At 37.2% G+C, this 12,924-nt stretch overlaps 1 protein-coding gene across 1 annotated transcript in view; it reads left to right on the top strand.

Moving 5' to 3' along the window:
• radil2a (Ras association and DIL domains 2a) overlaps positions 1-12,924 on the top strand; it is a 51,418-nt gene that overhangs the window by 21,360 nt on the left and 17,134 nt on the right. The window contains exons 9-10 of the mRNA XM_067457161.1: positions 289-508; positions 957-1,129. Of these exons, the coding sequence (XP_067313262.1) occupies positions 289-508; positions 957-1,129 (393 nt within the window). The remainder of the gene's footprint in view (positions 1-288; positions 509-956; positions 1,130-12,924) is intronic.

Here is a 12,924-nt window from a genome sequence, read left to right as displayed (position 1 = left end):
GAGCCTTGGCCACCCATGACCCTGTCGCCGGTTCACCACTGTTCCTTCCTTGGAGCACTTTTAGACACTGACCACTGCAGACCGGGAACACCCCACAAGAGCTGCAGTTTTGGAGATGCCCTGACCGTCTAGCCATCACAATTTGGCCCTTTGTCGTTTTTAATAAAGCTTCTTTTTTTTGCATGTATTAAATGATCATTCACATTATAAGATTATCTACAGTATACATCATTTAATGGATTGGTATGAACAGTAATCAAACATTATTTTCCCCATCCCCTCTGCTAGAGTATGTATGCTGTGTTACCGGAGCTGCTGGATGGTAATCCTTTCTCTGAGAGCGGACAGCTGCACATGCCTGTGGGAGTCAGCCAAATCCTGGACATCCTGAAGGAGGCACTGCACCTGCTCAACACTTTCCTGGTGCACAGCGAGATCACATCTCAACTGCTGAGCTATCTGTTCTTCTTCACCAACGCCTCGCTCTTTAACGCGCTTATGGAGAGAGGTGAGAACATGAATGCACTCAGCAATCCCCTCAATGGGGATTAACACTAAAAAATGATCTAAGACTAAATTTACTGTGCATGAATTGTTGAATGCAAGTCATATAGATTCACACATCAAAAAAGGACCGAAGATTAGAGAGTGCATTGAAAACTACTATGTTGAACCTGGTTGGTTTCACCCCAGTGGTCTTACTACTCCTTTGGGACGGGTTTCCCACAAGGGTGTGAATTTTACTGAGTGAATATTTGCATCCAGATGTAAATATCATTGGCCACACTGCACAGCTGTTTGCTCTGCAATGTTCTGCTGGAGAAAGATAAAACTATGACAGAATGTAAACGGATTAAGTTCAAATCCAACTTAGAAATAGCACAAAAAAATAGCTTAATATGAGTAACATGCATTCATTGGGACTTCAATAAATATTGTGGTGGTTGTGTTTTAAGGGTCTGGAGGAGGTTTCTACCAGTGGTCTAGAGGAGTGCAGATCCGGGCCAACCTGGATTTGCTAATGGATTGGACTCAAAGCATCGGGCTGGGAGATTTGGCTGCCGACTTCTTCCAAAAACTCTCTTCGGCCGTCAACCTGCTCGCAACTCCCAAAGAAACCCTGCTGCAGGTCAGAAACCCTTTGATGGCTTCACAAATGCTAGTACAGATTTACAAATGTTTGTTTTAGGGGTGCATCTTTTACGTACAGTACTATTAAGTAAAACATTTAAAGCTGAATATTAACATTACAAAATAACACATTTCACCATGAAATCATGTAGTGAAATGTTCTGTGTGTTTAACAATCACCATTATGATATCCAGAGCTGTGAAAAATAAAAATACACGAAAACACGACACTGCCAGAAGTCCCCCAACTTCAAAGGCCCCTTTAAATGATTAAAACTAGATGCTTATCTTAACTTTAAGGTTACTTTTATCATCTAAACTAGCCATATACAGCATGTTAAATGCATATGTTTGGAACAGAGGGGAAAACGGTCGCATTTGCAGCAGATATGCATTGCTGCATAATGTGCCCGTTATAAATCAAAGCACGAGATGCCAGGTGTCGAGCAGAACACCGGAAAATCTGACAGAATGGACAATATTTGTCTGTATTTGCAATACACGAGCCGCGGTTCAGCTGCGCGCGCGACCAATGAGCACAACGAGCGCATGGCTCCCGTTCTCCATACGCAAAGCTTCTGCGCCGCCTGCGCGTGCAGTGTGAAACCGCCGTTAGCATCGAGTTTCTTAACTTTTTCGAAAGCAGAGCCGTGGAGACCAGCTTCGCCATGCTTTCAGTGTTTTGAAGGGGCGAGCTGAAATGACGGGAGGGGTTGTGTCGCGAATATTTGCTTCCCCGGTCTGCACTTTCCTCAGACATGCGTTCTCCTCCCACAAGACACAGAATTTCATTACAAATATGTAAAATTCCGGGGAAATCTGCATTAACACCAGATTCCGCGTTTATATGCCAATTCCGCGATTCTGTGATCGCGGAAATTATAGGGCCCTACAATGGGCAAATTTGGGATTTTTAATGGGATTGTTTAATGTCTCATCCGAAAGACGGTGCTCTTTTGTCAGTATAGTGTCCCCATCACTACACTGCTGGCCTCACATGCATTGCCTTTCTCAACTGTTTACATTCACTTGAAACGGTCGCCAGGACATTTGCGTTTTTAAGCGCAAAAAGCAGCCAAAAACCTATGGGAATGGGTAAAATGATGTGCAGTACACGCAGCCCTATGAAAATCAAGCCCTGTAACAGCAATAATATTCATCTGGAGCAAATGAAACGAGTGAGCGAGAGGAGGCGGGTTTGTGTGAAACTTTCTGTCGGAGAGATGAGACTGCGAGAAAGAGCGGAAAATGAGTATTGGAAGAGTTTTAGAAATTTCAGTATTGATATGTATTGAAAATATTTTTGACATCACTACATTGCACTATTTATTATTTCAAATGACTTTTTAAAAGACTACAGTTGAAAACTGTGTGTTTATATATATATATATATATATATATATATATATATATATATATATATATATATATATATATATATATATATATATACACACAGTTTTCAACTGTAGTCTTTTAAAAAGTCATATATATATATATATATATATATATATATATATATATATATATATATATATATATATATATATATATATATATATATTTTTATACAGCTAAAGTGGTTAGTTTTAGTAACTGTGTTACATGCCACTGATAAAACCACCCACAGTTGGCCCTATCTGTTTTTAAGTTTTTAAGACCATTAAGATTAATAATGTTCCTTAACCTTAATTCATTAATTTATTACATGCTGATAATTTTGGGGAAATGTTGAATTTTATAAACAAATAAATAAACAAATACAGCTAAAGTGGTTAGTTTTAGTAACTGTGTTACATGCCACTGATAAAACCACCCACAGTTGGCCCTATCTGTTTTTAAGTTTTTAAGACCATTAAGATTAATAATGTTCCTTAACCTTAATTCATTAATTTATTACATGCTGATAATTTTGGGGAAATGTTGAATTTTCTATAAGCAAAATATAATTTCATATTTCATATAATTTCTCTTTTAATTTTGGGGGAAAATATTATTTTTTAAATATTATAACATCTGTGGTAAATCTACCCAATAGGTTGTTTTTCTATTGTCATGGAAAATTGTGTTTTCCAGGCATGGAAAAGTCATGAATTAAATCTAAGGGTGTGTTCAAACTTGTGGTTCAGTTATCTTGGTTCATTTGATCCGGACCAAAAAAAGGAAAATTATACTTTTAGCCCTGGTTCACACTGTCCTCTTGAACACCAAACCTAAAGATGTATATAAACTGCTTTTATGGCGTATATTTTGCAATGGAATAAAACACTGCTGTGTGTTGGGCTAAATGCGATCTGTGTTTTATGTGTGTAGCTAGCTACACATGATGGTGTTTTGACCAGCTGAGAACTTGTGAAGAGCTTTTAAAATGCTGTTTTTGGTTTGTTTACATGTCTTTGGTCTCGCTCCATTTGTTTTGTGCGCACCAGGGTTCAGATGACAGCGGTCACACTTCTTCAAATAAACCGCACTGTGTGAACACACCCTTAAACATCATGAAAGTTTCTAATAAATATACATTTGTAACATTTGTCATTACTTAATGCCTTAACTAACAAATAAGTATTACATTTGCTTCAGCATTTATTGATCTTTGGTCATTTTAGTTCATATAAATAATTTTTTGTTAGTTCAGGTCCGTTAAAAATATGAACAGGTGACAATAGCAATTTTTACTTTAGTACTGTATAGTAAATGTTAAGCACCTTTTATAAGTGATTGAGTCTTGAATTGCCCTTATCCAGATATCACAAATCACTAGAAAGGAAAAGCACTGGTCATAAAGTGTGGGAACCTTGGGTATCAATCATCCTGGTGTGTCAAAAATGGTGTCGATGCACCCTTGTATTGTTTGTTCAGTTCACTTGACAAACAACACTGAACTGAATAAATAAGGAAAGTCTTCAGTTGCAAAGAAGAATTAACTTGGGTTTGACATAAGGTGTGTTTGAGGTTGTAATCTGGGTTTGACTGCTGATTGGACAGGTGTGAGTATCAGTTATATGAATACCAATAGAGCACTTGTATAAGACATAAAAATGACGTGATGCTTCAAGAAACGCAGAACAAACCTGTTTCACAAGCCAACAGCATTGCTCGAGGTATCAAGTTAATTCAGTAAAACCTCACGACGGCATCTCATGACAAACGTCATATGTACTTTCTTGTGTCATGCCATTTATTTCCGTTCACCTGCCACAACATGCCACTGGATTCAGCGTGTCATATAATCCTAAATAACATGCATTATTCAGCTCAGTCATTAAAAGTTGAATCATTTCGTAAATCACACGGAGCGCCGCGGGCAGGAGAGACTTTAGTACCTGTATGAACAGGAAATGGAAGAACTCAATACAGCTGTTTGTCTGGTCTTAAACCTGTTAACTTCCTTCAAAGCCATTGATAGTGGTGGGGAGACGCATTGTTTACTCTTTTGTGCATAAGGAAATGAGTTTTCACTTAGCTTATCATACCATAAAAGAAAGGCAGAATCACAGAGGACAAGGTTTACAGCAGGCCACCCAAACACATCCTGTACGGCGGGGGTTTACAGGTCTCGTGAAGCGGCTCGCGGCGGTTGACAGTCTGAATGGAGTCACCTCAGCAAATTAACTTTGACCGTTAAGGCTCTTAACCTGTCAGAGAGTGGATTACAGCTCTGGATGGGAGGGGCTAGTATGTTCTCACTGTGGCATGTGACTGAGTTTACTTTAAACACACTCCAAACAAACATATACGTGACCCACTCTGTCACTTGACCTCTCTGTTTATTTGTTCTGCATGACGCAGTCAACCATAAATGTGCTTTTTACAGTAAATTAAGTTAAAGTAAATATTTCAAAAACCGAACAACATTTCATTCCAAATAGGATTAAGGGCGTTTCTCCAATATTAAAACTATGACAGACTCGGAAAGATACCCTTGTGAAAAAGAAGTGCACTTATAGCATACTTTTAAAAAGAGTACTTATTATAGAAATAAAGCCGTAAAAGAATAGATTTAAATGTGAACTGAATGTAATGTTTTCAGAAACGTGATCACATGTTTATTTGTTCAATAAATCTGGGACAATGTACATTAATAAAAAACATTACTATGCGCCAGATTTTGCTAAACTGGCTATATTTGTTCCCCATCCGTAGTCCCTAGGAATGTTGATGTTAAAAACAAACAAAACATCTACACACAAATACAAAACTACCATACTAGAAGATGTATTATAGTTTACATTTATATTGAATGCAAGTAGCTGAACTTAGTGAACTGAGTGTTTTTTGACTCTTTACATACCTTACATACATTACATACATCTTTTTGACATCTTTACATACCATTTCATAAGTCTATTGCCTTGTAAATATGGTTAATACTGTTGAATTTAATAAAAAAAATTGTTTGACTAAAATATATTTTAATGTTATTTATAGTGAAACTTGTATTAAAGTATATTTGTAATTACACATTTGAAATTATGAAGCTGCAATTTAGTAAATTTAACTTTAAAGTTAATATACACTGAAAAAAGTGTGTTGGATTTACATGATTTAATTGTGTGTGCATGGGTCTTACATGAATCAATTACAAACATAATTTGTTCATGTAACTTCAACATCGTGGAACGAATACATTTTAAGTGACTCAAGTAGTCTCAAAGTGAGTTTTATATGGCTCTCTGTCATGATTTAGACATTCAATTAAGTGTATTCATTCATCCACTTCAATTTCATATAATTTAATGTCACATGAATGGAATTATTGTCTAGTTGACACACTTTTAGCTAGCCATATAACACAATGCTATTGCATCTTAAATGCTAAGCAATAAAAGCTTTTTCAGCAAAGCTTTATAACATTAGTTGTTTTAGTGTAATATTAAAGGGGGGGTGAAACACTCAGTTTCAGTCAATCTCATGTCAATCTTGAGTACCTATAGAGTAGTATTGCATCCTTCATATCTCCGAAAAGTCTTTAGTTTTATCATATTTATAAAAGAAAGATTGGCTGTACCGAGTCTTTCCGGAAAAAAACGAGCGCCTGGAGGCGTATCGTGTGGGCGGAGCTAAAGAATGACGAGCGCAAAGTGGTGACGTCCTCACCCATGGCTATCGATCTCAGCTAATAGATATATGATCCAGGCTGAAATAAATTGAACAGGTGAAACAGCAACACAGGACGTCCGTCACTGTGGTATGTACTGTATTTAGTGGCCTGTCAACATTTGTGTGTGTTTACTCGCAGCCAGTTTATGAGGACATGATTCGGTTTATGGACTATTGTATGCGACTAGACCTAAGCAGTAGCAAGCAAAACGATTTTTGCACGTCAGACTAGTGTAACGTACAGAGAACAACAATGGAGTAACCGTTAGCGCATTTGAATGACGAAGCACGTGATCGTGTCGTTTACTGATGTTTACTCACGCGACGAGCCAACAGCACAGACATTTGAAGCAGTTTTACTCACCGGCTGCTTCCAAAGCAGGACCGAACCTTTATCGCTGGGACCGCTCCGTCAAAAACACACTTCTTTGGTATGATTTGGTGAAGTCCTGACAGCAGTGAACGGTGGAGATCCACTTTTAGACGCGACTGACGCGATGTTGTGAAGCTTCTCGTCATTTCTGCGTTCAAATCGGTTCAAATGCAGCGCTGCCTTCCGGGAATGCTGTGCTGAAGCGTTGAAGTCGCTTGATGTCACCCATTGGAATAAAGTGGAGCGCGGCGCGAACATAGGGCGCGTCAGAAGTGGGAGAAGAGCCCGTACGGCCCATACAAGGACCTTCCGCTCTATTAACGTTAAGCCGACTCATACTCGAAAAAAACTCTCCGAAACTTGTGAGAAACCGGAAGGAGTATTTTTGACACAGAAATACTCCATCAAACGTCCAACATTAGTTTTTGAAACTTTGTCTATGTTTAGGATTGGAATCCAAGTCTTTAACAGTGTAAAAAGCTCAGTATGCATGAAACAGCATTTCACCCCCCCCCCCCCCCCCCCCCCCCCTTAATTCTTCTAATAATTCCAACATACTTGAATATTAAACAGTATTAAACACAATCAAGTCTCCCCGTTTCATATCTTGCTCAAAAATACATAAACATAACTTTTACATATAAAATAACAACATTTACTCTCTCCTGATTTAGCCATATGCTAAGCATGCTGGGAACGAACAAGCCCCGCCCAATTTCAGTTAATGCAACACAAATCATTAATATAATCTCAACACAAACAGATTAAGTAAACTTCAATTTGACTTATATTTAAGTGGTATGAACACAATCAAATTAAGTTAGGACAAAATGTATAGCAATTGTGTTGTTTTAGCTCATTTTGATTAAGAAATTTGAACAATCTTTTTTTTTTTTCAGTGTACACCGGTAAAAGTTCTTCACATGCTAGTTTGTCACATGCTAATCAACACAATAAAATAAGTGTACTTTATGACAGCTAAAGATTATTACAAACAATGGTTTAAATGTACTTTGGAGTAAAACTTTACTAAATTTACTAGCTTTACTAAAGTATCTTTTTAAAATTTTAGTGATAAAATTCTCTGGTGGAGGTCACTTAAGTACACTTTTTTTTCCATTAATACAGCTTTTAAAAAATATATACACTACAAGTTCACATTCAATACAATTAAACACACTTCTTTTTCATAAAGCTATCTAACCTGTGTAAATATTTATACATTTGTGTTAAGATTTTAATCTAGCAAAGTCTATCAGTCTTTAACCCTGTTCTAACACGTTATGCTTTTTGTTTTTTTCTAACCGATTGGACTTTTCACACTACATTTTGGTCACATGTCCAAAGTCACTGCTGTTTCATAAAACTACAGCTTGGCGGTGCTTTGTGTACTGAGTTAAGCTGGGTATTTGTCTTTTTTCTATACTGTTGGAAAGTGAATTCTCATTTTCATTCAGGTTGCCCTCTGTTCTCTTCGAATTGGCCTGGAGTATGTGTGTTTGATGTGACAGGCTGTGACTCTTGGTTAATGTCGTTTCAAACCCTGAGGGAGGGTGAATTTTAACTTTGGATTCAGCAATGTTTTACACATTTCAACACATGGACAATGGTTGCATGGTCGTTGAGGAATAGTTTACCCAGGATTTTGAATCACCCGGTATTAACAATTGTTTGAAAGTGTAAAAACATATACAAAAAAACAAAACAAAAAAACCCACAGTAACAACAAAGAGAGAACCGTAGTAATCTCTAAAACACACTTGCAGCCAATCGATCTAGCCAATAATGCTGTATAGATTTTAACCACTAGGTCAAGTTGACATCAAAGTTTGTCTTGAGGAACTGTACTTTTCTGCCTAATAATATCATTATTATACAATAACATGCAGCACTTGTTGAGACTAAAGAGATAGCATGTGTCTGTCAGTATCATCCAGTGTGCAATTAGAGAATGTTAACTTCCTCTATCCGTCAACAAACAATGGTTGCATGTCAAAGTTGCTGGGAGACTGCTTGTTAAGTTTCCACCCATGGCATGAATGCAAGGTTTGTGGTTTGTAAAACATCCATTTCTGCACAGATGTCTTTTCCCCTTTTCCATCCGTCTATTTTGGGACAGTCATTCTGACTCTTTAGTCTACCCTGTTGCATTTGTGCCGTCAATAGCGCAGACAAATCACAACATGGCAAGAAATGTCATGTACTCTCTAAAGCATAAACTTAAACTGTGATCGCCACTGTTTCTCATCACATTCTTCCAAGACCAAATGATCTGAGCTGCTGCCCACATCCATTGTCATTTGTCTCATTTGTGTGTTTTTTTTAAATAAATCTTAGGGTAAACATCTTAAACAAATTTGATACATGTCCATTAAGTTTTAATTTTAGGTCTCTAAACAACTGATTTATCAATGTTTTTTTTAGCTCTTTTACCCTCTAAATCCTATTTCTTCCCAAAATAAAAAATAAGAAATAATATTTAGCAATGTTTGCAAACTTATTATCATAGTGCTCCAGACATTATTTCTCCATCTATTGACCCTAAACACATTCCATTACTTTGATTTATAAATTAAATAATTATCAGTATTCAAACCCGATTCAAAAAAAGTTGGGACTCTGTACAAATTATGAATAAAAAAGGAATGCAATAATTTACAAACCTCATTAACTTTGATTTTATTCACAATAGAATATTAGATAACATATCAAATGTTGAAAGTGAGACATTTTGAAATGTCTTGCCATATATTGGCTCATTTTGGATTTCATGAGAGCTACTCATTCCAAAAGAGTTGGGACAGGTAGCAATAAGAGGTCAGAAAAGTGTAATGTATATATAATGAACAGCTGAAGGACCAATTTGCAACTTATTAGGTCAATTGACAACATGATTGGGTATAGAGAGCCTCTCAGAGTGGCAGTGACTCTCAGAAGTCAAGATGGGCAGAGGATCACCAATTCCCCCAATGCTGTGGCGAAAAATAGCGGCGCAATATCTGAAAGGAGTTTCTCAGGAACAAATAGCAAAGAGTTTGAAGTTATCATCATCATCTACAGTGCATAATATTATCCAAAGATTTAGAGAATCTGGAACAATCTCTGTGCGTAAGGGTCAAGGCCGGAAAACCATACTGGATGCCCGTGATCTTCAGGCCTTTATACGGCACTGCATCACATACAGGAATGCTCCTGTAATGGAAATCACAACATGGGCTCAGGAATACTTCCAGAAATTGTTGGTGAACACAATTTACCGTGCAATTCACTGTTGCCAGCTAAAACACTATCGGTCAAAAAATAATCCATATCTAAACCCTTAAAATAGTGTTTTATATTTGAAATAGGTCAATGCCTTCATATTTAAACTTTCTTTAGTAATGATACAGTTTGAGCATGAAAAAGGCACAAAGTCACTGCGGGAGCTCTTCTCTATTTAAGTGTCTGAACTTAAAGTTTCTGAACTCCCTGAAACACCTTTACTGTCCCACATCTCCAAACAAACACGTCACAATATTCCTGATTTAAATAATACCCACCCAAGGCATATGCAACACAAATGGGTGACTGTGTTGAAACTTGCAGGTATGGTATAGGGCATGGCATTTCTGAAACTTTTGGAAAGGAGGGGCTTCATAGAGACTGGGAAGAGAGGTTCTGTAACAATGTTGAATATGAGAAAAATGCTGAAAACTGATTCAAGTTGATCCCAAAAACAAAATCAAGATTTTGTAAAAGAGCATAATATGTCTACTTGAAACTTTGTTTGCACCGGTATTAAGATGCGTTTTGGTCAATCAGATCACAAGTGGATGAAGCGGGGTCTAAAACTTTTTAAGCTTGTCCACTTTCACCATTTCCAGAGGTAGTAGAAAACACACTTAACCATACTGCTTTCGTAGTGTAGATGCTCATGTGGTTGAATGCATTCAAAAGCCCACAAATGACCGTCTACTCTCCGCCTACTGACCTAATGCAGAAACATTATGGGAAGAATGCTAGCAAGAAAAAATTTAAACATTGTCTGCTAAAGACCCAATTTTGGTTTAAAGAGGAAAAACGTACCAAGCATGGTCTTGGTTCTTTCAGAGCAGAAGCAAAAGCTGCTGCTCTCCGTATGTTTTTTTGCTGTCTCCAGTGCGTTCATATTTAAATTGCGTGAGCTTATTTTCTCCACCAAAAGATCTGGAAATGACAATTCATTTATCCGCCCATAGACCCTCCCCTCAAAGAAATCAGGACAAAAGTGGTTGAAAGTAAACAGGAGTGTGTCTCCTTTCCTCTGCTTGTGATCCGATTGACCAAAACGTATCTTAATACCAGGTGTAAACAGAACCTTTGTTTTAGTACAAGTTATGTGAACTGTATTCTTTATTCAAATTTAATTATACTGAAGGAAAGTCAGAAAACTTTAACAAAAACTGCACTCTAAAAGATAAAGTTGTAAGTTGTAACCGTATGGAAATGACTAACATATCATGCCAGCTCGAGCAGGAGTGTAGTTGTGCTATTGAGTTTGTACAATGTTCGTTGCCAGCCACTGCTTCCTAAATCATTTTGTGAAGAGAATGGTTTAATTATATACAAGTACTGGATGATATTTAGTTCTGGATGCAAAATGACACAGAAGAAAACACTACTCTGTTATTTAGACAGGCTATTCATAAGACCTTTGTTTAAGTGTGTTGGCTTTATTTCCTTTGTGGTATTTTAAAGATGTTTTGTTTGGTTGACAATACATTTTGCTTGTCAAAGCAAGGCATGTGTTGTCAGAGAATCTGCATCCTTGCGAAATAAATACTTATTTACCTATTTCAAATTCTTTCCTTTAAAATACTTGAAATTGTTATTGGGTGTGCAATTATCCTCCTCGCTACATAGAAATGTATTTAAGGGTTACTTCAGCGATTAGCATATGGCTTTGTATCAGTAGAAACCCTGGAGTATATTCGAATGGTTTTCTCAGCGCTGAAGTACCCCTTTAAAACATTTAGGGCCCTATTTTAACGATCTGAAACGCAAGTGTCAAAGCGCGAAGTGCAAGTAACTTTGTGGGTGGGTCTCAGCGCTGTTGCTATTTTCCCGGCGGGATAAATGGCTCTTGCGCCCGGCGCAAATCTAAAATGGGTTGGTCTGAAGTAGCTTCATTATTCATAGGTGTGGTTTGGGCGAAACGTGAATAAACCAATCAGAGCGGCATCCAACATTCCCTTTAAAAGCAGGTGTGCAAGTTCCATTATGGATTGCTATTATTATAAGTAAGTAAGTAAGTAAATTTTATTTATTTAGCACATTTAACCATAGCAAAGCTATCCAAAGTGCTGTACAGAGTAAAGAAAAAATACAGACTAAAACAATAAAGATAAAATAAAAAATGCAAAATAAAATAAAACAGCAAGAAAAACAATAAATAAATAAATAAATAAATCAAACAAACAGTCAGACAGCAATATAATACTATACAAATGCTAGGCCAAAAAAAATAGGTTTTCAATTTTGCTTTAAAAGTAGTAATGGAAGGTGCAAGGCGGATGTCCAGGGGCAATTGATTCCAGAGACGGGGGGCAGCAACAGAAAAAGCTCTGTCTCCCCTCGTTTTTAAACGAGATCGTGGGATGGATAAAAGAGCTTTGTCTGAAGATCTTTAAGATCTCGATGACGACTGTGGGGTAAGAAGATCTTTAAGATAGCGTGGAGCTTGATCATTAAGAGCTTTAAAAACAAACAACAGACATTATGACATTAGCCAACAACAGACATGAGACAATACATTATGGCATATTTACCAGGCACACGCCAGGAGCGGTTCACAGCCGAGGAGACTGATGTTCTTGTAAGAGCAGTGAAAGACAGAGAAGTTGTGCTGTATGGGGATGGGAGAAACCCACCCAAAATAGCGTTAAACAGTTTTTTCAGTTTTTCAATCGATTTTTTTTCCTGGTTCTTGACGGACAAACCAATTTGCCAGATGTCCTTATATACATGTCTTGCCACTATTGGGCAAACAGGTCTGATCCTTAATTACTACAATTAGCCTGAATAATTTGTAAGCTAGAGTTATGCCTATTTTTTCACATCTTCGTGGCACAACACATTGATTTCCGTCATCTCATGTGTTAATATTTTTTTAGTGTAACAATTTATGATTTGCAAAAATAACTGTTGCATCTGTGTAGATTTCATGAGCAAAGTGTCTGCGCGTTGTGCACGCTATACATTATGGTCAAGCATGCGCCCTTAAAATAGCATAATGAACAACGCGCAACGCGCCACTGACTTTAGACCAGGTTTTTTCTGGTCAGTGGCGAAACTGTTTAATG

This window comes from Pseudorasbora parva, chromosome 2, assembly GCF_024679245.1.
Source record: "Pseudorasbora parva isolate DD20220531a chromosome 2, ASM2467924v1, whole genome shotgun sequence".
Lineage (NCBI taxonomy): Eukaryota > Metazoa > Chordata > Actinopteri > Cypriniformes > Gobionidae > Pseudorasbora > Pseudorasbora parva.
The sequence above is the reverse complement of the archived record's forward strand: the minus strand, read 5'-3'. Positions and strand labels throughout refer to the sequence as shown.